A 27,114-nucleotide genomic window follows, 5' to 3' on the forward strand; every position below is an offset into this window, starting at 1 on the left:
AGCATAAGATATTTGAGCAAAACCACAACTGCTTCATTATGTTCTATAAACTCTCCAAGCATGTCCTGCTCCAGAGCCTTTGGCATTTGCAGTTGGCTCTCACAGGAGCATTCTTCTCTTAGATATCCGTGTGGCTACCCTCTCTCACTTATTTTAGCAGTCTGGTAAGAGCCCTTCCTACTGCCTACAGTATGTATGTTCCATAAACATCTCAGACTCACAATTCTAAAACTGAACTCATCACTTCCCCCTCTACGCCTATCCCTTCCCCACCCCCACCTTTGTAAATTGCATTGCCCTAAAACTAGTCAGTGTAGTCAGAAACCTTGAAGCTTGCATCTGCTATATCTTACCACATACATCCAAACAGGTACTAAGTCCTGTAGGTTCTTTCTTAGCGTCTTGTTTGTCTCTTTCTCTGTATTCTCACTGCTTGTGCTGTAAATCAAGTCATCATCTTTCACCTGAACTTATTGTAGTAATCCCTGGCTCTATCTACCTCTGTGATTATACCTCTAATTCTTCGTTTACCCTGCTATCACAGTAAATTCTCTAATGCCAGTTCAATCATGTCACTCCTTTGGCAAAAAGGTTTCCCATTCCTTAGATAAAGAATAAATCAAATTCCTTGGTATGGCATACAAGGTTATTTAGGATTTGGCTTCTGTCTATTTCTATCCTTGCTGTATCCTACTTTATTTGCTTTTTATATTCCAGCCATACCAAATTGCTGTAGTTCTCTGAACATATCAAGCTATTAAACGTCCCAAGTAATTTGCTCTCACTGCTTTGGCTTCTAGAATCATGATAATAACTACTGCATACTGAGTGTTTATTGTCCACTGGACTAAATGCTTACCTTTACGTTCTTAAATAAACTTTACAACTACCATATGAAGGAAGTGATATTATTCCCAATTTACAGATGAGGAAACTGAAGCTTAGAGACATTGTATAATATGCACAAAGTTGTACATCTAGTGATGGAGCCACGATTTGAATCAGGTTTCTTGGAATGTAAAATCCATGCTTATAACTACTACTCTACACTGCAGCTGTCACTAATGGCCCCATTCTCCATCCTGTTGGATACCTTCTTGTTCCGGATCATCACCTCTGATTTCCTTCATTACTACCCCAACTGGAATCGACCATTTCTTCCTTCCTCTGTGTTCCCACGTTGTCTGTATATAACTCCCTGTTAAATAGCATCTGTAGTACTTTATTGCATTTATTTGATTATCTGTCTTAATGAGCAGGAATCATGTCTTATTTATTTTTGTGTTTCCCATATACAGTAGAATGTCTGGCACTTAGTAGGTGCTTATTAAATGTTGGGTTTAATAAGCCAATGTTGAATATATATATAGTGTTTAATATGCTCAGATTACTTGTTAGCCTAAGACAACATAATGGATTTTATATTTTTGTGGAGTAGAGAGTAAGAGTATAGGAACACAAGGTCCTTAGACAAACTGACCTTAATAATAGTAGTAATGGTAATATTAATAGTAATAATAACTAATATTTGTTGAGTGATTACCATGTATTAAGCACTGTTGGTACAATTTTAGATATAGTATCTTGCTTAATCATCTATAACCCTGTGATGTAGTTACTACTATTAGCCTTATCTTATAGCTGAGGAAAATGAGGCTAACAACGGTAAAAAGAGTTAGCTAAGATGGCACTGTGAACAGTGGGCTAGTGTTCTAAGAGACCTTGCTGTTAGTCATTATGCTCTCCTCCCATTATTGATATGAATTGGAGGTGTTTGAGTCTCTTTTTAACTTACTAAAATTATTTCTTTGGTGTGCTTATTTTTTTATTTAGGGTAATGAGCAGAAGCCAGGACTTCTTTCTAACCTCAGTCTTACCCATTTATTATGATAGGGCAAATACAGAATAACATTTCAACATTAAGATTTTCTCGGACTTAATTGCCAGGTTCTTCATTCCTTGTGACTTTCCTAATGAGTATGCGAGGAGTCTTCCCTTTTTTAAAATATATTGTGGCACAAATTTTGTTGTATGTATGTTGGTTAGAAATAATGTAGTGGTACTGCCAGAAATTACTAAATAAAAGCATGATTTGTCTGTCTCTCTAAGAACTCTGGCAGAGAGGAGTTTGTGGGCTTGATAATCTATTACATTTAATTTAATTTAAAGGTTTTTCCTGACATTGCTCTTATTGTTAAACTGCAATATCATGATGCTTGTAGATTCTCTGTTTACTTCATTGGTTAGTACGCATTTGTTTTAGTCATACTCCACTGTTTAGAAGAGTCACTTAATACAGTTTGGTGTGGTGAAAAGGGTGTGAGCTTTGGAATCTGAAACACATGGCTTCAGATACCTGCGTGGTTATGTGATCTTGGGTAAGTCACTTAACTTTTCTGAGTTTCATTTAAAATGAAGATGTTAATCTGCTTCACTGAGTAGTAAAGATGATGGAGTGGAATAATATATGGAAAATGCACTTAATGGTAACTATTATTTAAAAAAAAAACCTTTCTTTTCTCCCATGTTTAGAAACTTCAAAAAATAATAGATTCTGTATTAAAACTATGGTGTAGAAATGAAGTTTTTGTAGTTGACTAAAGTGGAGTTAATTTTCTCCAGCTTTAACTGAGAATTAGGAAAAGCCTGATGGTTCTCTGTTGTGCTGTTTAAACTAATTAACTTCAGAAATCCCAAGGTAACAGTTATGTTTTTTGAGAAGAGGATTGTGGATCTGAAATTGGGCATACAGTTTTCCTCGTAGAAAGAAACTTGAACACTTTTTACGATGAGGCATATAGCCTTTGCATTCCATTACTTCCAGATGTTGTTGCTGATTATATTGGGCCTTACAGTATCAGCAAAACTCGTTCCTAAATTTATAATTATTTGGTCTCAAATTGCATCTGTATTACTTTTTCCTTTTCAGTGGATCTTGGAGCATATTTGTGGTGGATGCAACTGTTGAAACTTTGGAGTACCACGTTTTTTGCAAAAAGGAATTACCATGTCTTTCAGTAATTATTTCTTGGAATGCTGACCCATCCTTTTTGCTGCTCCAAGTAGAAATCAGTAGTAAGCTACCTGCATTCTAAAATTGGTATGATTCTAATTTAAAGACTTTGGGTGGGAAAAGGTAAGACATGTTTATCTCTCCAAATGTTAACTAAGAGAAGAAAAATAATAGCAAGTACATTTTAAAAATATATATTTTTTAGATGTTTAAATGTTTTATTTGGCTTTTCCTTTTTAATTATCAAATCTGAATTTCTTGAGGAAGCTTTATTTTTGAAGGTTTATAAGAAGAGGTAGTGAAAAATAAAGGGTTTAGCCTTCCTCTTGAACTTTCTCATAGCTCTGGTTGGAATTCATGGGAGTGATGATGATTCTTTTTTTGTGTGTGTGGTACGCGGGCCTCTTAACTGTTGAGGCCTCTCATGTTGCGGAGCACAGGCTCTGGACGCGCAGGCTCAGCGGCCATGGCTCACGGGCCCAGTCGCTCCGCGGCATGTGGGATCCTCCTGGACCGGGGCATGAACCCGTGTCCCCTGCATCGGCAGGTGGACTCTCAACCACTGCGCCACCAGGGAAGCCCAGTGATGATTATTCTTTTTTTTTTGGCTGTGTTGGGTCTTCATTGCCGTGCGCGGGCTTTCTCTGGAGAGAGGGAGCTACTCTTCGTTGCGGTGCATGGGCTTCTCATTGCGTTGGCTTCTCGTTACGGAGCGTGGGCCCTAGGCGCACAGGCTTCAGTAGTTGTGGCATGTGAGCTCAGTAGTTGTGGCTCACAGGCTTTAGAACACAGCCTCAGTAGTTGTGGTGCATGGGCTTAGTTCCTCCGTGCCATGTGGGATCTTCCCGGACCAGGGCTCGAACCCATGTCCCTGCATTGGCAGGCAGATTCTCAACCACTGTGTGCCACCAGGGAAGTCCCGAAATTGTGGGTTTTTCTGTTGTTGTTTGTTTGTTTGTTTCTTGGTGGAAGTGAGTTTTGGCCAAATCATAGCTAGGTTAATAAATGATTTTTTCCTAATTAGATTTTGGCCAGGGTGACTGAGGTGTTTTGTTTTTTTTTAGGTGGTAATAGCTGAGTCTGTGGTTATTCTCCCTAGTAACTATTGCCATCCAGTGGTTCATTTTGAAATGTCATATGGGACAAAATGCTTGTTCCCCTTTTCCTCCCTTCTACCTTTGTTTAAATTCTAGTTGAAGCTAAAAACCACACTCATTTTTTTTTAGAAGAAGGGAGGGAGAAAAAAGACTTTTGAGGGGGAAGACATAAAGAGTTTGACTTTAGCGTTTTAGAAGAGGTAACCTATAAGGGAAAAAACAGGTAGTTTTTTGTGGGCCAGATTTCCTCTCATTCTTTTTCCTCCGCGTTTTATTTTTGTACCTAATCAGAAGTAGGGAAAAAATCTGCCATGTTTAAGACTTGAAATAAACTTTTTTGCCATTGGTTAAAAACAGTACCACAATAGGTTGATGTTTTATGTTTGCTGCTGAATGTAGCTGCTGGATAGAGATGAGCTGTGTAACTACTGTTAAGCAATAAGGAAATTTCTGTGATCCTTTAGCTGTATGTAGGAAACTATGAGGCTTATATATTCATTTGCATGATGAAAACTAATTTCATTAGATATAATATTACTTTGAACTTATCTATTATTTAGACATTTTTTTGGTGTTATATCACTGAGCCTTTATATGAAATGTATGGTATTGGTCTTACTATTTCCATGTAGCTATAAATGGTTTCCATCTTGACTGGCCAGGTACCTTTTGAGGTAATGCTGTTGCAATCGGCATTGCAACAATATGTGTTTCAGCAGGTTTATCAGGTAAGATATTTATGAACTGCCAAAAGCAATCCCCCAAATAGTCCCAAAGTAATAGGCATAACTGGATATTTTATCCTTTTATTGAATCCACATTGAGACAGGCTTTTAAAAGTTTATGGAAAGTAGGACAAAAAAGTATGAGAATTGAGTGCCTTTGGCACATCTGATTGACACAAATGTATTCAAGTCATTTATGTGTATAGTTATGTATAACTCATTCTGGGAACTTACGATTTTCCCCACAAGTGTTACAGATATTTAAAATTTGATCTTGTGTGTCAGAACTTAAATATAAAATGCCTAAAACTACATTTGAAAATTCAAGTGATTCTCACAAGGAAAAAAAAGTTGTAACTATGTGAGGTGATAGATGTTAACTAAACTTACTGTGGTAATAATTTCATAATATATACTGTTAGCAGTCACTCCCATTCTTCCTTTCCTGACTCTTCAGGAGACCATTAATCTTCTTTCTGTCTCTGGGGATTTGCCTGTGCTGGACATTTCATATAAATGGAATTGTACAATATGTGACTTTTTGTGCATTCTTTCATGCTAAGCATGATATTTTCAACGTTGTCAGTGTTATAGCGTGTGTCAGTACTTGGCTGAATAATATTCCATTGTATGGATATACCACATTTTGTTTATCCATTTACTAATTAACAGACACATGGGTTTTTTCCCACTTTTTGTCTACTATGCATAATACAGCCATGAACTTCTATGTACAAGTTTTTGTATGAACATGTATGTTTTCAGTCTTCTTAGGTATATACATAGAAGTGGAATTACTGGGTCATATGGTAATTCTGTGTTTAATTTTTGAAGAACTGCCAAACAGTGTCCCACAGTGGCTTCATCATTTATACTTCCACTAGCAATGTACAAAGGACCTTACTTTTTTGAGAGCTGACCATTCGTCACTTTCTAAGTGCATCTTCAAGCCCATTTTTTATTTCATTCCCTTACTCTCCACCCACATGTCTGACCACCTATTGAAATTCTATGCATCCTTCAAAGCCTAGCTCAAATGCTACTTCTTGTACAAAGTCTTCTTGGATTACTGGGGCTGGAAGTGATTTCTCTTTAATGCATATAGTTTTACCATTTATTTCTCTTGGAGGCCTTTTGTGATAGTTGTTGGTGTCTTTGACATTTCTTCTACCACATTTTTGTACTCTCTTGGTATTGTACTTTGTATAAAACAGGACTTCAATAAATATTGGAGAATGAATGGGAGAGAATTGGAAATCCTTAACTTGGATTTTTTAAAAGTTACATAATACATGTAATCTGTATTCATCTCTGTAATATGTGTAATACTACATCAGAACAGTGCTGCTTATAAAATAGACATATTAACATCTAAATACCATATTTAATAAATTTCAGAATTTGGAATTGTGGTTTTTATCCTTACAACTGGCAGGTATACGTATCTGCAAATATGTAATATTTTCTTGCACTTGCAACAAGCTCTTTGTTGTACAAGCAGTTACCTTTCAAATCATTTGAAAACTGGTAGTCTACATTTATCTGCTGGCATTGATCTAGAATGACATCTTTGTCTGTAATTATATATTAAAGAATCTGTATTACAACATAGTACATGGCTCAGTGTTACTGGGTCTGAAGTTAAAGATTTATTTTATAAAAATAAAGTACATCACTAGATAATAAAATATTGTTATATCCACATCATTTTAACTTTACTGTCTTTATTAAGATATCTTTATTTGGTCTCCATTGTGAAAATTGATGACCAACTAGTTAAGTATTCCAAATAATGTAGTCCAAATACTGTGGTCCTTTGTTTATTAATTTGTTAGGTAGTATCTATTGCCTAGTGTTTAAGAGTTATATGGCCTTTGGTTTTTTTGGGGTTTTTTTGCGGTACGCGGGCCCCTCACTGTTGTGGCCTCTCCTGTTGCGGAGTGCAGGCTCAGTGGCCATGGCTCACGGGCCCAGCCGCTCCGTGGCATGTGGGATCTTCCCGGACCGGGGCACGAACCCATGTCCCCTGCATTGGCAGGCAGACTCTCAACCACTGCACCACCAGGGAAGCCCATATGGCCTGTGTTTGAAACCTGGCTTTGCCATTTATTAGCTGGCAGAAATACTTAACCTTTCTGATCCTGTTTTTCTGTCTGTCTACAAGTATATTAACCTCCCTGGTTAGACACTTTTTATATATATAAATTTACTTTATTTTTGGCTGCATTGGGTCTTCGTTGCTGCCCGTGGGCTTTTCTCTGGTTGCAGCAAGTAGGGGCTGTTCTTTGTCGTGGTGTGCAGGCTTCTCATTGTGGTGGCTTCTCTTGTGGCACACGGGCTCAGTAGTTGTGGCTCGTGGGCTCTAGAGCGCAGGCTCTGTAGTTGTGGTGCATGGGCTTAGTTGTTCCGCGGCATGTGGGATCTTCCCGGCCCAGGGCTCAAACCCGTGTCTCCTGCATTGACAGGTGGATTCTTAACCACTGCAGCACCAGGGAAGCCCCAGACATATTTATATACTACAGACCTGTATAGGTATATAAATATGTACTCATGATTATATATACATGAGTACTCATATGTTCATGTTTGCATACATATACATACATACTTTTAGCAAAATAAATATCATACTGTTTTAAATCTTGTGGTTTTCACTTAATTTTATGACTGTTTTCTTATGCCATTAAATATGCTTCAAACACATTGTTCTTAATGACTGCATAGTGGTCCATTCTGTGAATGTACAAAATGTACTTACCAAATCCCCTATTGTAGTTTTTTTCACTTCATTTCTGGAATTTTAATTAATGCTGCAATGAACATTCTTGCACATTTTTGTCTGGCATTCAGATAATTTTTTAAGGATAGATTTTTTTTAATGGAATTACTGGGTCAAAGGGCATGTGCTTTTTAAAAATAAATTTATTTATTTATGGCTGCGTTGGGTCTTCGTTGCTGCACGCGGGCTTTCTCTAGTTGCAGTGAGCGGGGGCTACTCTTCATTGCAGTGCGTGGGCTTCTCATTGCAGTGGCTTCTCTTGTTGCGGAGCACAGGCTCTAGGCATGTGGGCTTCAGTAGTTGTGGCACTCAGGTTCAGTAGTTGTGGCTCTTGGGGTCTAGAGCTCAGGCTCAGCAGTTGTGGTGCACAGACTTAGTTGCTCCGCAGCATGTGGGATCTTCCTGGATCAGGGCTCAAACCCGTGCCCTCTGCATTGGCAGGCGGATTCTTAACCACTGCACCACCAGGGAAGTACGGCATGTGCTTTTTAAAGCATTTTGATGCACATTTCCAAATTGCTTCCCAGAAAGGTTGTGCATATTTTATTTGGTAAGAAAATTTAGAATTAACTTGATTTGAAATTAGAGGGTTGCATGTTTATTTTCGTAAGTTGATTTTGCTTATAGGATTCATTTCAACAAATATGTATTGAATAAGTACTATGTACAAGGTATTCATAGGCTCAGAGGATAGAGCAGTGAACAAATGACTATGATTCCTAACCTAATAGAGTTTTCCTGTCTAGAGCAATTAGGATATTTGATAGTGGATTAAATCTTCTTTAGTTTGTCAGAATTGAATATATTAATTGGAAGAGAGGAGAAATGATACTTTAATGACCTATTTATGCTATCTAGGCTTTCTACTATCTACTCCTGCATACATCTTCCTAGGGCCTATGTTGATGTACTTGTTTCATTTAAAAAATGCTGCTTTTCAGGCTCTGTGGTAGGCACAGAAGATTCATTGCTCTCCAGGAAACTTTAATCTGGTGTGTCTGGGTTATATCTGTAGTCGTGTCTGAAGATAAGCAGATAGTCAGGAGGCTCCCTCAAAGTCCCTCCCTATAACCCCCTGTTTCTACAATAATTTATTTGGTTATATTTGAATTCCAAATCAGAAGTCATATTACCTTAAATTGCTGTTATTCTAACAATATTAAGATCAGCTTCATGGATATTGCATCTTTAATTCCTAAACAGGTTGAATCATTTATTTTGGACCAAGAAGATCTGGATAACCCGGTGCTGAAAACAACATCAGAGATATTCTTATCAAGTACTGCAGAAGGAGCAGACTTACGCACTGTGGATCCAGAGACACAGGCACGACTAGAAGCATTGCTGGAAGCAGCAGGTACTTTATTTTCTCTTTTTCATCTTTTTAAAAGACTCCAGGGAATACCCTCGTGGTTCAGTGGTTGGGACTCTGCGCTTTCACTGCCAAGGGCATGGGTTCGATCCCTGGTAGGGGAACTAAGATCCTGCAATCCACGTGGCATGGCTGGGGAAAAAAAAAAAAAAAAAAGACAAAAAAAAACCCCCAAGACTCCATCTCTATACAAAGTTATAAAAGATTATCCCCAAATTATATATGTTATATAAAATTTGAAATCTGTAAAATTTGTTTTTTTTAATTTCCTAAAGAAAATGTTCACATTTTATGTTTAAAAAATTCTTGGTTGAAAGTTCTCAGTGAGTGATTTCTAGGCTCAACACTAACTTTTTTTTTTAATTGAAGCATAGTTGATTTACAATGTTGTGTTAGTTTCAGGTGTACAGCAAAGTGATTCAGTTTTACACATATATATATTCTTTTCCATTATGGTTTACTACAAGTTATTGAGTATAGTTCCCTGCTATACAGTAACATTTAACCATTTTTAAAAAATTTATTTATTTTTAGCTGTGTTGGGTCTTCCTTGCTGCGCGTGGGATTTCTCTAGTTGCGGCGAGTGGGGGCTACTATTTGTTGAGGCGCACAGACTTCTCATTACGGTGGCTTCTCTTGTTGCGGAGCACGGACTCTAGGCACGCAGGCTTCAGTAGTTGTGGCACGTGGGTTCCGTAGTTGCTGCTCGCGGGCTCTAGAGCTCAGGCTCAGTAGTTGTGGCGCATGGGCTTAGTTGCTCCACAGCACGTGGGACCTTCCCAAACCAGGGATCGAACCCGTGTCCCCTACATTGGCAGGTGGATTCTCAACCACTGTGCCACCAGTGAAGTCCCAAGACATATATACAGTATGTTAGGAATGTGTTTACTTTGATGATTCTTTTTATTCCTTTAACTTTCTCCTCTTATGAAAAAGCATAGGTAAAATTTATAGCAGATTGACTTTTAGTCCATCTAATGTGTCTTTTTGGAACTGACCGAAACTTAAAATTAGATTGAACAAAACAATTTAAGTATCTAGCAGAAGATGGTTTAATTTAGAGCAGACGGTTTAATTTAAACCTTCTTTAAAAAAAGTTTCCGTTGCAGGGGGCATAGGTTTGATCCCTGGTTGGGGAACTAAGATCCTGCATGCAGTGTGCAGTGTGGCCAAAAAAAAAAAAAATCACATTAGTAATTGCTTTGGTGTCCCTCCCTTCTTTGGATTTATTGTGAGTCTCCTACTTTTGATTTAGGAATAGTCTATGTAAGATTCCTGAAATAGGAGTGCCATGGCCACCATATATATATATAATTTTTTTAGTTTTTAATTTTTTTCCTGTGCTTTAGAACCAGCTTAGAGCAGAGAGAAATGTGGAGAAAATGCATTTTTCTTCTCCATGTCTTTTCTGGACTAAGTTACTTTCCTTCCCTAAATCAAGCTTTGTTTACTGGTGATAGTACATCTCCTCTCTAGTTTAGGCTGACATTTCACTCATACTGTGGGTACTACTCCAAGACCCCTAATTAAGGATTTTAAACCTATTTCTCTTTTTTCTGGCCACCTCATGAGTCTCACTCAGGGATGGCTCTTTTCTGCTACATTGAGCATTTTTCTGTAGGTTCATGGTTAAGTATAAGTACTTATATACTTATACCTTATACAAGATACCTTAGAATTGCTTGCTTTTCTTACCTATATTGTGAGAGAGAAAATAAACCTTGAAAATCATGTCTTCCAGGAGGTGTGAGAAATTACTGAATTTTTAAATTTTGTGTGTTTTGACAATTTAAACTCCAGGCATTGTTGGGTATGATATTTATCCAAAGAAATTGTCAGATGTTTTTTAAAAATGATGTACTCCTTTGAAGCCCTGTGCAAGTCAGTTGGCTTAATGAATACTTTTTTGTTCATTAGTATTTTCATTTGCTTTTTGGACATTGTGTTGAGCCTATAACATTTAAGACTTATGCATTGTTTTCAATTATGAGAATGTGTTAGACGTTACTAGGCTTCTTAAGAAGATAGAATTCTTAATGCTATTTTAACCAAAAAAATTGAAGTTGAAAATATTTTTTTCTTTAAGATTCTTTGAGATTTTTAAAGAAAATTAAGAATTAAGGGCATTTCAAGAAGAATTTTTAACAAGTCTTTTCTAAATTATAAATGTAATATATAAAATAGCTAAAACAATATGAAATGTATTCAGTAGATTTTAAAGCCTGCCCGTTGTAAAGGTTTACATATACTTGCAGACTTTCCCTTGTAGTTATATAAATACATGTATATGTTTGAATATACATGATTTTTTAAATGAAATTATATCATATTATACAAATTATAATTTTCTTTTTTTCACTTAATTTATTGTGGCCATCCTTCCATAACAGGATATGTTGATCTTTCTCCTTCTTTAAGGGTAAGGTAATATTCTGTTGCTTGGATGCACCACAGTTTATTTTACCAATGGCTTATTGAAGGATTTTTACGTTATTTCCAATTTTTTTGATATCACAAATAATGCTGTAGTTCATATCCATGTATATCTATAACTTTTCTTGCTTGTGCAAGTATCTTCATAGGACAGATTCCTAGAAAGTTATATTGCTGGGTCAGAGGATATTTTTGCATTCAAAATTTTGATTGCTTTTATCAAAGTGGTCCCTCAAGTTTATGCCAGTATACATTCCTATCAACAGCTTTCCTCAGTCTTCTTTTGGTCAATTTCATAGTTTGTGTTCATTCAATATTATCAATAAGTTGTGCGGTAGCTCTTTATAAATGATATAAATTCATTGGGTGTTAATTTTTCCAGTTTTTATTTTGCCTTAACTTTATTTATGGTGTCTTTAATTATATAGAAATTTTTATTGGAATTAAAAATGTTTAATATCACATTTACTAATTTTTTACTTTATAGCTTTTGTGATTTGGTCTCATGCTTAGAAAAACCTCCTCTACATCAGCAATAGAAAAATACTACATAGTATAATAGTACTTTTCAGATTTCATTTAAGTCTACCTGGTATTTATTTTTGTAAATGGTGTGGATTTGAGATCTTACCTAATTTTCAAATAACCAGTTTCTGAACAATATTTATGAAATAAGCCCTCCTATATCCACTGATTTGAAATGTCACCTTTATCATATATTGAATTCACAGGTGATCTAAGTTCTTTTTTTGTTTGCCGCTATTACATATGCTTGATAAAATTTATCTTTTTTCTTTGCAAGTATCATACTATCATACTGTTGTAATTGAATAGCATCACAATATATTTTTTATCTTATTGGGCAAGTTTCCCTTTTTTTTGTTCTATAAAATTTTATTGACTGTTTCTCATTTTCAGCAGTAACAGGTGGTGATATTATCAACAAAATTTTGTTGCAGTAGTCACTGATTCCTCACTGAATCTAGAGAAAAAGATTTATTGGCAAATTAGACTTACCATATTGTGAGTTCTGTAAGGACAGGAACTATGTCTTATTCCTTTCTGTCCCCCTAATGTCTGGCACATCATAAGCACATAATAAATACTAAATATGAGAATTAATTTATTTTAATTTACACTCTTGTCCCAGAAAATGGTTCTAGGTGGCTATTCAATCAAAGGAAGAAACTGTTGGATTGTTTGTTTTAATATTACAGAATAGCCCCTTCATTAGTACTGAAAATAGATAGGATCCTATACTAGAGATCTTATGATGTGATTGTACTTTGATAGAAATCTCATTCATTCATTACAGTAAGCATCATGTTAAGTTAACATTTGGAGTTAGGTAGAGGATAAATTAGTATTATGTGCACTGTAAAGATGAAAAGACTAAAACATAGGTGTTATGCAATGGCCTTTTGACATTAGTGACAAAATTGAAATTATCAGCTTTGCATATGGAGATTATGCCATTTTGGCTTAGAGAATAGTGTTTAGAAATGTAATTACAGTTTACACATTTATGCTTTTTCTTTCCCTGAACTGATTGATGCACACTGAAGGAATTGGCAAATTGTCAACTGCTGATGGTAAAGCCTTTGCAGATCCTGAGGTACTCCGAAGACTGACATCTTCAGTAAGTTGTGCACTGGATGAAGCTGCTGCTGCACTGACACGGATGAGAGCGGAAAACAGCCACAATGCGGGACAAGTAGACACGTATGTGTTTAATGACTTCTGCTGGGTATTCAATTCAATATCTGGTTTTCATTTCTGAGGAAGTTACTTATTCTAAAGGTTATAGTAGGAAACTCTAAACTGACTGCCTGAGTAATAATAAATGAAATGGGTTGTTTATGCAATAATCTAGGTCCGTGTTACTCAAATATGGTCCATGGACTAGCAGCGTCAGCATCATAGAAATTCAGAATTTCAGACCCCATCTTGGATCTATTGAATCAGAATCTACCTTTGAACAAGAAACATTGGCTATTTGTATGCACATTAAAGTTTGAGATTCACTGATTTTGTTAGTCATTCTGCAGTAAAAATTTTACTTAGATTTTTGCCTTCTATTTCATCTAGTCACCTCACTGTTATCAAATAAAATTCTAAGACATAGGATTATATCCCAAATGTCTTTGGGAATCATTACATTAGTTTAAAAAATTGTGCATCTAATGCTGTATAAAGTTTATTTAAAATTTAATATGAGAGTATGTTAGGACATTTTGAAAGATAAAAATGACGGCTATTTTCGTATTTATTTATTGCCTTTCTGGCTTGGTTCACATACATGAAAAATTAGTATTGCAAACAAATATTCAAATAATTTTCTTCTTACCATATCAGATTTTTCTATATATGACTAACCGTATATATTTAACGTAACTCGTTGTCATAGGACCTTGAGTCTTTCTTTGTTGGTTTTGTTTTCAGTCGCAGTCTGGCGGAAGCTTGTTCAGATGGGGATGTGAATGCTGTTCGTAAATTGCTAGATGAAGGCAGAAGTGTAAATGAACATACAGAAGAAGGAGAAAGCCTGCTGTGTTTGGCTTGTTCAGCCGGGTATTATGAATTAGCACAAGTAAGCAGAAATAATCTTTAGTGATCAAAATTGTGGAAGGATTTTGATGTTTTGTTTATTATTATCATTAATAAGAGAAATTATCATTAGAAGCCAAGGTCTTTCCTTTTTGGCAGTAGGTAAAATAGAAACTGATACATAATTAATTTTTGTTGTCTGTACATGCAACTTGGCATGGTCCGTTTTTTTCTGCCGCTTACTCAAAAATAGTCCTAATGAATAAGGAAAACATAGAAATAATAATATTTTAAACTTGCCTTTAGAAATAATATACAAGTATAATGAAAGATATTGATTTATTTTTATTTCATCTAGATTATCCCAATTCTTTTAGTTTTGTTTTTTTTTTTTTCCTGTTAGAGCAATTTTGGGAAATAGCCATGTGTTTACCAGTTAGTTTGTGTCTTGTGAGTATAGTTTTGCTGTTCTCTTGCTAAATAATCCTGAGCATAACACTAATTCTTTGACAGGAGCAGTTAAATTGTATAATTGGATGGTTAATGTGATTACCTACTTTACTTAAAGATTACTATGTAATGGTATTGTAAAATATAACATCTAACCAGGTGTTTTGAGCAGTGAACATCATTGGCATATTTTCCCAAAAGGTGATTATTTTTTATTTTTCCTTGCCTCCACTCTAAAAGAATATCTTCCCAGATTCAATATATTCTTTAGAAGTAATGTTAATAGTAAGAATTGACAGTTTCTCTCTGTGTGCATATGTGTTTTAAAGGTATTGCTTGCTATGCATGCTAATGTTGAAGACAGAGGGAATAAAGGAGATATAACCCCCCTAATGGCAGCATCCAGTGGAGGTTATTTAGATATTGTGAAATTATTACTTCTTCATGATGCAGATGTCAACTCCCAGTCTGCAACAGGTATGTAGAAAATGATATGTTAATTTTAGGAAAACAAATTGATATAAATAACTATAACCTGAGAGATAAAAATTTGATTCCTAGGGAAAACTGGTTGTAAACATACAGAAAAATCATAGCCCTTGTTTAGAATCTGTGAGTAAAATATAGATTAATTTGATATCTTTAAAAGTCTTTGAAACACTCTTACATTCTGTTTGGTCAAGATTGACAGTTTTGGGCTTCCCTGGTGGCGTAGTGGTTGAGAGTCCGCCTGCCGATGCAGGGGACACGGGTTCATGCCCTGGTCCGGGAGGATCCCATATGCCTAGGAGCGGCTGGGCCCGTGGGCCATGGCCGCTGGGCCTGCGCGTCCGGAGCCTGTGCTCTGCAATGGGAGCGGCCGCGGCGGTGAGAGGCCCGTGTACTGCAAAAAAAAAAAAAAGATTGACAGTTTTTTTGCTGGGGGCAATTTCTTTTTTGCCACAATATATATAATGTACAAAGAGGCAAATTTATGAACTGTATCTTTCACAATTCTTTATCTCATTTAAATACAACTCCCTTATATAGATTAACCTGAGAGTCAAAACCCTATAGAGTTTTTTCTGTCAGGTGTACAGAATGCATTTACTAATAAGATATTCTGCTGCAGCATGAAAGCTACTCTAGTAAGGTTCTTTATAAGCCTCGGTCATATGTCTTGAGTTATAGCTGTACATTTAGTAATGAGATTCCTTGGATTTAGTGAGGCAAGCACATGGCTTAAAATACAGTTTCAATAATGAAAGCATATCAGTCTTCCATACCATTAAGTATATATTAAATGTAGCCTAATTTATGTTTTAAACGACCATGACTTCTTAAAAAGGATTATAGGTTACTTTGCTGACCACCTTGTCTAGGTCATAGTAATATTAATATCCTCCATGTCTGAGACTGTTAAACAGTTGAATTCTGAACAGATTGGGTTTGAAATGATAGTTTTCTTGCTGAACCTTTAAAACAGTCTTATTCAATCTCACACTGTTGGATGGTTAAACCATCTCCCTACTCCCTTTAATAAATAAGAGTCCTCAAAACAAAATCAGGAAAGGAATAAGTGGCAAATCAGGGAATAATGACCTTTTAAATAAATTTTTATTTTGAAGGAATTATGCTGAGAGGGATTTATATCTGTCTCCCTGGGTCTCATAAATGTAGACTAAATGAATAAATGTGTAAAGATAAAGGAGAGGTAAAAGAAAATTAAGAAATGAATGTACATAGAAAGAAAATGTTAAGTGTTTCTAAGTTGTACTGTGTTGAAAGAAAAAGCAATAACTTTGAGTGGTACATTAAAATATTTTATATGAAAATATGTTGGAAATAATTTTTCAAGATGGCACTTAATCTTATTTTACAAGCTAAGGAAATATGGAGAGAGGTAAATTGGTTTGTTTATAATAAGCCTTTTAATTAGTGAAAAAATTAAGATGATGCTTCTAACCAATACAACAAAAAAATGAGATAGTAGTTCTAGTGGTTTATGTAAGGTAATTGAAGAGATAGAACTAGAGCAGTAGTATAATCGTAATTATATCAGTTTTATCATAATTTTTAATTTCTTTTTGTTCTTTTTTAGGAAACACTGCACTAACTTATGCCTGTGCTGGAGGATTTGTTGACATTGTGAAAGTGCTACTTAATGAAGGCGCAAATATAGAAGATCATAATGAAAATGGACATACCCCCTTAATGGAAGCAGCCAGTGCAGGTCATGTGGAAGTTGCAAGAGTTCTTCTAGATCATGGGGCAGGCATCAACACTCATTCTAACGAATTCAAAGAAAGTGCTCTTACACTTGCATGCTACAAAGGTACTCTATAAATATATATATATGTTTATAGGGTCTTTTTCATAGCAACTTTGAATATTTAAATATTTGAATATTGAGTATTTGAGTTAATTTTATATTTCTTATACTTTCCCTGTGCTATAAAATTATCTAGCTTCTAAGAGATTATATAGAAAGTCCATTTTAGCATGTATTTCCTAAAGTATAGTTTCATAGTATATGTTTTTTTATTATTTTAATTCAAATTTATTCAACTAGCTATAAGGTCAACCAGAACTCTTAGCACAGACTTAGAGGGTTTCCATTCTTTAATAACTTTTGTTTTATATGATTTTTCCAACCTTTATTTTAAAAATAATACACACTCAAATAATAATAATCACACTTGATATAGAAAACCTGAAAAACACAGAATAGTGTAAAGAAGTTTTACAATGACATGTAATGCTACCATCTAAAGATTTAAAAAGCATGTAAACAATATTTTAGTATATTTACTTCTAGTTTGTTTTTTAAGTATGTTTATAAACAAATATATATACACTTGACTCTTACAACATGGTTTTGAACTGCACAGGTTCACTTACATGCAGACTTTTTTCAGTAAGTGTGTACTATAGTACTAAACAATCCAAAGTTGATTGAATCCTCAGATGTGGAACTATAATCAAAGATGGTAGCTAGGGCTCCAGCAATCCATATTCTAGGAAGGATGAAGAGGGTAAGGGCAAAATGAGGAATGCCTTCCAACTTAGTAAGCTACCTTTAAGGAATCTTCCTAGAAGTTCTGCCTTTTAAGTCCCTTTTACATCTCATTGGCTACACATAGTAGCAAGGGAGGCTGGAAAATGTAGTCTTTTAGTCAGGCATGTTGCCACTGAGATGAAATCGGGAGTTCTGTTATTAAGGAAAAATGAGAGAATGTATATTGGGTAGGAAACTAGCAATCTCTGCCAAATACATCAAATGGGTGCACCATAATTGCCTATTGTTGGACACTTGCATTGTTCCCAGTTTTTCACTATTATTAAAAACACTGTGATAACATCCTTGTGCAGACATCTTTGCCTAATCTCTGATTATTTCCTTAGGATAAATTCCTGGAAGTGGAATTGCTGGGTCAAAGGGTATGGACATTTTTAAGGCTTTTGATACATATTGCCAAATTGCCTTCTAGAAAGGTTGAACCAATTTACACTCCCACCAGCAGTGTTTGAGAGTGCCCTTTACCCCACCCTACACCCTCACCAACACTGGGTATTATTCTTTTTAATATTTGCCATTTTGATAGTAAAAAATGGTGTCTTATTTTAATTTGCAATTTTTTTATAGGAAGGTTTAATATTTTTTTCATCAGTTTAATATTCATTTTCACTTCTTTTTTTGAATTACCATTTCATGTCCTTCATCCATTTTTCTACTGGAGTGTTTGTCTTTTTCTTATTGACTATTATAGGGCTTTTTATATACTAAATGTATCAAGAGGGTTGAAATTATTTTGAATGGAGTTTTCTCTGCCTGCTCATTGCCACAGTGAGTTTATGGTTATTATTTTAAAGCTTTTTTTCTGAAAAATATGATCCAAACATACTTTACCTGGCATTCTATTTGATTTCAGTGTTTTGATTTATATTTTATACAGAGTAAATCAAAGAATAAGTATTATTACTTTATTGCTTTACTTGAATTAATGTGCTTTGAACTAATTCAGTCTTTAAAACCTAGATAAGACCTTGACGAGAGCCTGCTTATTATTTTGGATTGGCTTTGTAAAATTGTCATTGATTTCTTTATTGAACACAAAATAAGTTCTCTTGTAAATTTTTGTATAGACACCTGAAAGAAAAAGATTCCCTATTTTAATGCTTATATATTAAATCGATAGTTCTTGAGAAATATAGTTTTAAAATTTGTGTTGTTTTTTTTTGAAGGCCATTTGGATATGGTTCGCTTTCTGCTTGATGCTGGTGCAGATCAAGAGCACAAAACAGATGAGATGCACACTGCCTTAATGGAGGCTTGCATGGTAATTTTAAATTGCACTCACATGAGATTTTATGGGAAGAAAGGGTCATATGTGTTTCAGCCTTTGAGAATTATTTGTATTCTTTTGGAAAAATCATTATTATGAGATGGTAAAGATCTTGAAAATTTTGTACATTATCAGAGAGGGAAGGGGGAGTTTACGATGTTTTGTTTATCTTTTGATAGTAAATCTGTTAATGTAAGAAATCATACAAAAGGCAGGCTTGGCTATGTCATTTTCAACACACTGATGTACTTTTATTTTCTTCCCAATTCTTTCATTATGGTAAAATACACATATCATAAAATTTACCATGTTAACCATTTTTGAGAGTTATTAAGTATATGCATAATGCTGTGCAACCATCACTACCATCCATTTTCGTAACTCTTTTCATCTTTATAAAACTGAAACTCTGTTTCCATTAAACAGCAGCTTTCCATTCCCCACTTCCTCCTATTCCTTGTGATCACCATTCCACTTTCTATCTCTATCATTTTGACTACATTAAGTGCCTCATATAAGTGGAATCATACAATATTTGTCTTTTTGTGACTGACTTATTTCAGTTAGCATGATGTCCTCAGGTTCATCCGTGTTGTAGCATATGTCAGAATTTCCTTTGTTTTTTAAGGCTACATAATATTTTATTGTATGTACCACATTTTACTTATCCATTTATCCACTGATGGACACTTGCATCGCCTCCATGCTTTAGCTATTGTGAATAATGCTGCTGTGAACACGGGTGTATAAATATCTGTTTGAGTCCTGTTTTCAGTTCTTTTGGATATATACCCAAAAGCGAGATGCCTTGATCATATGGTAATTCTGTTTTTAATGTTTTGAGGAACGACCACCATACTGTTTTCCACAGCAGGTGTACCATTTTATGTTCCCACCAGTAGTGTACGAGGGTTCCATTTTCTCCACATCCTCACCAACACTTGTTATTTTCTGGGTGTTTTGGGTTTTTTTTTAAACTTAATTTTTATTTTTTTGGCTGCGATGGGTCTTTGTTGCTGCGCGCGGGCTTTCTCTAGTTGAGCTGAGCGGGGGCTACTCTTCATTGTGGTGCGCAGGCTTCTCATTGTGGTGGCTTCTCTTGTTGCAGAGCACGGGCTCTAGGCACATGGGCTTCAGTAGTTGTGGCACATGGACTCAGTAGTTGTGGCTCGTGGGCTCTAGAGCGCAGGCTCAGTAGTTGTAGTGCATGGGCTTAGTTGCTCCGCGGCGTGTGGGATCTTTCCGGACCAGAGCTCGAACCCATGTCCCCTGCATTTTAAGGCAGATTCTTATCCACTGTGCCACCAGGGAAGTCTCTTTCTTTCTTTTTTTTTTTTCTGATAGTTATCATCCTTATGTTTATAGTTTTGATTTTCATTTTCCTCACTGTAGGTTTTATTTGCATTTCCCTAATGATTAGTGATATTGAGCATCTTTTCATGTGCTTATTGGCCATTTGTATATATTCTGGAGAAATGTCTATTCAAGTCATTTGCCCATTTTTTAATTAGCCTGTTTTTTGTTGATGAGTTTTAGGAGTTCTTTATATATTCTGGATATTAATCCCTTATCAGATACATGATAAATATTTTCTCCCATTCTGTGGGTTGCCCTTTTACTCTGTTGATAGAGTGCCCTTTTGTGTACAAAGTTGTTTGTTTTTTTGTTTTTCTTTTTCAAAAGTTTTTAATTTAAGTTCAGTTTATCTATTTTTGTTGTTGTTGTTGCCTGCGCCTTTGATGTCATATCCAAGAAATCATTGCCAAATCCAATATCATGAAGCATTAGTTCTGTGTTTTCTTCTAAGAGTTTTATAGTTTTAGCTCTTATATTTAGGTCTTTGATCCATTTTGAGCTAATTTTTGTATATGATGTTAGTTAAGGGCTAAATTTCATTCTTTTGCATGTGGATATCCAGTTTTGCCAGCATCAGTGTGGAAAAGACTGACTTTTCCCATTTGAATTGTCTTGACACTTGCCAAAAATCATCTCACCAGTCATTTGACCCAGGTTTATTTTTGGGCTCTATTCTATTCCATTGGTCTGTATGTTTGTCTTTAAGCCAGGATGACAAAGTTGTGATTATTGTAGCTTTGTATAAGTTTTGACATCAGGAAGTGTGAGTCCTCCAGCTTTATTTTTATTTTTCAAGATTGTTTTGGCTATTCAGGGCTTCTTTAAATTGCATATGAATTTTAAGATGGTCCTTTCTATTTCTGCAAAAAACTCCATTGGGCTTTGATAGAGATTACATTGAATCTGTAGATTGCTTTGGGTAGTACTGACATCTTTTTTTTGCGGGGAGTTGCCTGTGTTGGGTCTCGTTGCTGTGCACAGGCTTTCTCTAGTTGCGGTGAGTGGGGACTACTCTTCATTGTGGTGCGTGGGCTTCTCATCGTGGAGGCTTCTCTTGTTGCAGAGCACGGGCTCTAGGCGCACGGGCTTCAGTAGCTGTGGCACATGGGCTCAGTAGTTTTTTTTAAATGGAACTTATACAATTTTAAAAAATTAATTAATTAATTTGGCTGCATTGGGTCTTAGTTGCGCAAGTGGGCTCTTCGCTGTGGTGTGTGGTCTTCTGTCTAGTTGGGCGGGCTTAGTAGTTGCGGTACATGGGCTTAGTTGCCTTGCAGCATGTGGGGTCTTAGGTCCCTGACCAGGGATCAAACCCACATCCTCTGCATTGGGAGGCAGATTCTTAACCACTGGACCACCAGGGAAGTCCCAATCATGTGTTTTTTTTCCCTTATTCTGTTAATGTGGTATATTACATCAATCAGTTTTCGTATGTTGATCCATCCTTGAACTCCAGGAGTAAATCCCACTTGATCATGGTGTATAATCCTTTTAATATGAGTTTAAGTCTTACCTCCTCTTTAATTTTGGGGGGAAGAATTTGAGAAGGATTGGAGCTAATTCTTCTTTAAGTGTTTAGTAGAATTCACCAGTGAAGCTATCAGGTCCAGGGGTTTTCTTTGTTGGGAGACTTTTTATTATTGATTCAGTCTCCTTACTAGATATATGTCTGTTTACATTTTTTACTTGTTTGTGATGTAGCCTTGGTAGGTTTTGTGTTTCTAGGAATTTGTCCATTTCATCAAGGTTATTCAATTTGTTGGTATACAGTTGTTCATAGTTCTCTTTTATAATCCTTTCTAGTTCTATACTATCAGTAGTAATATCCCCTCTTTCATTTCTGATTTTAGTAATTTGAGTCTTCTTTTTCTTAGTTCTTCTAGCTTTGTTGATTTTGTTGATCTTTTTAAAGAAGGAGTTATTGGTTTCATTGATTTTTCTCTCTTGTTTTTAGTCTTTATTTTATCTCTGCACTAATCTTTATTATTTCCTTCCTTCTGCTAGTTTTGGTTTAGTTTGTTCTTTTTTTTGTTTCTTTAATTGGTTTCTGGTTTGTATGATTTCTTAACCTGATTCTAGATTTAACACAATTATGATTGGGTATGTTTTTGGAAAAGGACAGTAACATGTAACCCTAAAGTAATGTATTTGGCTTTAGAGTTATTACTGATAAAACTCTAATTTTGGAGGTAACAGACATCTTTCTAAAGTTTTTGTAGCTTCATATTAAAACCTTATAAAGTAAATTGACTAGTATAATCTATGGATAACCTAGAATGCATTTATTTGCTTCTTTCCAGGATAACCTAGAATTAGATATATCATGCAAGTATTTTGTATCAAAGAGAAATATTACCTTTAATGCTCTCAACATAAAATCTTTAGGTTAGAACCTTAAGTCAGTCTCTTTATTTCATAACTGAAAGAACTGAGAAACAAAGAAATTGGGTAATCTTGTCCCAAAATATGCAGAGTTAGATAGTTAGATAGCAGATGTTGGAGTCCTGGGCACGCCACAATCAATTGTGTAGGTTGTGCAACAGTATGTGGTAGCCCTTTCTAAGTCTAGGTCTTCTTTTTTCAGCTGAGTGTTTTTGCCACTAACGTTACCCTGACCCTTATTTAAACCAAATTTTAAAAATAAGAATATTTGTTAGAAAAATCATAGAAAAAATTTTGACACTAAACATGAAATATTTTACATATGCCAATAATTTTTTACTAACAGTTGCAAAATCTATTTAATGTAAATTTTCTGTTGATAGCACAAATTTTCAAAATAAACATGTTTCAAAGGATATTACTTAGCAAATATATTCTTTTGTTGATAAAACAGTGCTGGATTCCAAAAATGTATCCAACATATTTGGTCATAGATCAGTCCAGGAACCATTTTTCTTCTACATCTGTAAGCACTTAGATATCATAGATATATGTATATCTACGAAGCATACATCAAATTCAAAGAAATCAGAGCAATCTGAGTTTTTAAGACAGGTTTAATGACAAGAAAATTACGTGGAAGTACAAATGTTTTTTGAGATGTGATTAAGTAAAGCACATTTTTGCCTGTGTTACTTCCAATTGTATATTACTGCATAACAAATCACTCAAAACATAGTGGCTTAATACAAGGGCCATGCATTATTTTTTATGATTCTGTGGGTTGATTGGATGGTTATTCTCTTTCTTTTCTTTTTTTTTAAAATTTATTTATTCATTTATTTCTTTTTGGCTATGTTGGGTCTTTGTTGCTGTGTACGGGCTATCTCTAGTTGCAGGGTGAGTTGGGGCTACTCTTTGTTGCGGTGCCAGGGCTTCTCATTGCAGTGGCTTCTCTTGTTGCAGAGCAGGGCTCTAGGCGTTCAGGCCTCAGTAGTTGTGGCTCGCGGGCTGTAGAGCGCAGGCTAAGTAGTTGTGGTTCATGGGCTTAGTTGCTCTGTGGCATGTGGGATCCTCCTGGACCAGGGCTCAAACCTGTGTCCCCTGCATTGGCAGGCGGATTCCCAACCACCGCGCCACCAGGGAAGTCCCTGAATTTTAAAATTAATTTTTATTGGAGTATATGTTATTCTCTTTCAATGTGTTGTTTAGTTTTAAACGTTTGAATGTTTGAAAATTTTCCTGTTGTCTGTTAATGATTTCTACTTTGATTACATTCTGATCAGAGAACACACTGTATGATTTGAGTTCTTTAATTCTTGAGGTTTGATTACCATGAGTAAAATAGATAGCTAGCGGGAACATGCTATAGAGCACAGGAAGCTCAGCTCGGTGCTCTGTGATGACCTAGATGGGTGGGATGGGTGGTGGGGGTGGTAGGGAGGTCTAAGAGGAAGGGGATATATGTATACATATAGCTGATTCACTTCATTGTACAGCAGAAACTAACACAGCATTGTAAAGCAGTTACACTCCAATAGAAAAAAAAGAAAGTAAACACCATAAAAAAAATTCTTGAGGTTTATTTTATAGTCAGGATGTGCATATATATTCCATGGGCATTTGAAAAGAATGAATATTCTGCTTTTGGTCAGTGGAGTGTTTTATTAAGACCTGTTGACAGATGGTGGAGTTCTTCTACATCCTTTCTGAATTTCTGTCTTAGCTGTTCTAACAGTTGTTGAGAGGGGGTGTTGAAATCTCCCAACTATGCTTGTGGATTTGTCTATTTCTTCTTCTAGTTGCTTCACTTTTCCCCCACATTTTGGAGCTTTGTTGTTTTGGTACATGCCCTTTTTTTTTTTTTTCCCTCATCCATTTTCTCATTTTTTCCCCTGTATTTTTTTTTTATATATCTAGTAGTTATTTTGAAGTTCATTTCTTCTGACTACTATATTTGATTCACTTCTGGGTCAACTTTTATTATTTTATATCTTGATCAGTTACTTTTTCTTGCCCTTTAATATGTCTAGTAATTTTTTTTGTAATCCATATGCTGTGGATGATCCCTTTTCAAGGCCCTGGATTATCCTATATTCCTTTTAAGACTGTTAAATTCTGTTCTAGCAGGCAGTTAAATTACCAGTGAATCACCCTGATCCTATTGAGGCTTAATTCAGCATCACTTTTACTCCTAGGTCCTTACTCTTTGGTCGTAAAAATGTTCACTCTTTGTTTAGGATATATTTCCTTGGGCCATGGTTTGGAAGATGCCCAAAGAGAAAAAGTTAGAGTGAATGGAGGCTAAACAATACACTACTAAATAAACAAGAGATCACTGAAGAAATCAAAGAGGAAATCAAAAAATACCTAGAAACAAATGGCACTGAAAACACGACAACCCAAAACCTATAGGATGCAGCAAAAGCAGTTCTAAGAGGGAAGTTTATAGCAATGCAATCCTACCTCAAGAAACAAGAAACATCTAAAATAAACAACCTAAACTTACACCTAAAGCAGTTAGAGAAAGAGAATAAAAAAACCCCAAAGTTAGCAGAAGGAAAGAAATCATAAAGATCAGATCAGAAATGAAGGAAACAATAGCAAAGATCAATAAAACTAAAACCTGGTTCTTTGAGAAGATAAACAAAATTGATAAACCATTAGCCAGACTCATGAAGAAAAAAAGGGAGAAGACTCAAATCAACAGAATTAGAAATGAAAAAGGAGAAGGAACAACTGGCACTGAAAATACAAAGGATCATGAGAGATTACTACAAGCAACTATATGCCAATAAAATGGACAACCTGGAAGAAATGGACACATTCTTAGAAGAGTACAGCCTACTGAGACTGAACCAGGAAGAAATAGAAAATATAAACAGACCAATCACAAGCACTGAAATTGAGACTGTGATTAAAAATCTTCCAGCAAACAAAAGCCCAGGACCAGATGGCTTCACAGGCAAATTCTATCAAACATTTTGAGAAGAGCTAACACCTATCCTTCTCAAACTCTTCCAAAATATAGTAGAGGGAGGAACACTCCCAAACTCATTCTACAAGACCACCATCACCCTGATACCAAAACCAGACAAAGATGTCACAAAGGAAGAAAACTATACGCCAATATCGCTGATGAACATAGATGCAAAAATCCTCAACAAAATACTAGCAAACAGAATCCAACAGCACGTTAAAAGGATCATACACCATGATCAAGTGAGGTTTATCCCAGGAATGCAAGGATTCTTCAATATGTGCAAATCAATCAATGTGACACACCATATTAACAAATTGAAGGATAAAAACCATATGATCATCTGAATAGATGCAGAAAAAACTTTTGACAAAATTCAACACCCATTTATGATAAAAACCCTGCAGAAAGAAGGCATAGAGGGAACTTACCTCAACATAATAAAGGGCATATATGACAAACCCACAGCCAACATCATTCTCAATGGTGAAAAACTGAAACCATTTTCACTAAGATCAGGAACAAGACAAGGTTGCCCACTCTCACCACTATTAGTCAACATAGTTGAATCCAAATCGGAAAAGAAGTAAAGCTGTCACTGTTTGCAGATGACATGATACTATACATAGAGAATCCTAAAGACTCTATCAGAAAACTACTAGAGCTAATCAATGAATTTGGTAAAGTAGCAGGATACAAAATTAATGCACAAAAATCTCTTGCATTCCTATACACTAATGATGAAAAATCTGAAAGAGAAATTAAGGAAACACTCCCATTTGCCATTGCAACAAAAAGAATGAAATACCTAGGAATAAACCTACCTAAGGAGACAAAAGACCTGTATGCAGAAAACTATAAGACACTGATGAAAGAAATTAAAGATGATACAAACAGATGGAGAGATATACCATGTTCTTGGATTGGAAGAATCAACATTGTAAAAATGACTGTACTACCCAAAGCAATCTATAGATTCAATGCAATCCCTATCAAACTACCAATGGCATCTTTCACAGAACTAGAACAAAAAATTTCACAATTTGTATGGAAACACAAAAGACCCCAAATAGCCAAAGCAATCCTGAGAAAGAAAAACGGAGCTGGAGGAATCAGGCTCCCTTACTTCAGACTATACTACAAAGCTACAGTAATCCAGACAGTATGGTACTGGCACAAAAACAGAAATATAGATCAATGGAACAGGATAGAAAGCCCAGAGATAAGCCCACACACATATGGTCACCTTACCTTTGATAAAGGAGGCAAGAATATACAGTGGAGAAAAGACAGCCTCTTCAATAAGTGGTACTGGGAAAACTGGACAGCTACATGTAAAAGAATGAAATTAGAACACTTCCTAACACCATACACAAAAATAAACCCAAAATGGATTAAAGACCTAAATGTAAGGCCAGACACTATAAAACTCTTAGAGGAAAACATAGGCAGAACACTCTATGATATAAATCACAGCAAGATCCTTTTAGACCCACCTCCTAGAGAAATGGAAATAAAAATAAACAAATGGGACCTAATGAAACTTGGTCCCTATGGAGACCAGTATGGAGGTTCCTTAAAAAACTACAAATAGAACTATCATATGACCCAGCAATCCTACTACTGGGCATATACCCTGAGAAAACCATAATTCA

General features: G+C 35.5%; 1 protein-coding gene across 4 annotated transcripts in view; it reads left to right on the plus strand.

Annotated features, from left to right (window-relative positions):
* ANKHD1 (ankyrin repeat and KH domain containing 1) overlaps nt 1-27,114 on the plus strand; it is a 116,050-nt gene that overhangs the window by 14,128 nt on the left and 74,808 nt on the right. For all 4 annotated transcript variants that reach the window (XM_004315414.3, XM_019924539.3, XM_019924541.3 and 1 more), the window contains exons 2-7: nt 8,818-8,971; nt 12,985-13,141; nt 13,862-14,009; nt 14,746-14,893; nt 16,497-16,730; nt 18,641-18,735. In XM_004315414.3, coding sequence (XP_004315462.1) covers nt 8,818-8,971; nt 12,985-13,141; nt 13,862-14,009; nt 14,746-14,893; nt 16,497-16,730; nt 18,641-18,735 — 936 coding nt within the window. The remainder of the gene's footprint in view (nt 1-8,817; nt 8,972-12,984; nt 13,142-13,861; nt 14,010-14,745; nt 14,894-16,496; nt 16,731-18,640; nt 18,736-27,114) is intronic.

Source organism: Tursiops truncatus, chromosome 3, assembly GCF_011762595.2.
Source record: "Tursiops truncatus isolate mTurTru1 chromosome 3, mTurTru1.mat.Y, whole genome shotgun sequence".
In the NCBI taxonomy this organism is placed as follows: domain Eukaryota; kingdom Metazoa; phylum Chordata; class Mammalia; order Artiodactyla; family Delphinidae; genus Tursiops; species Tursiops truncatus.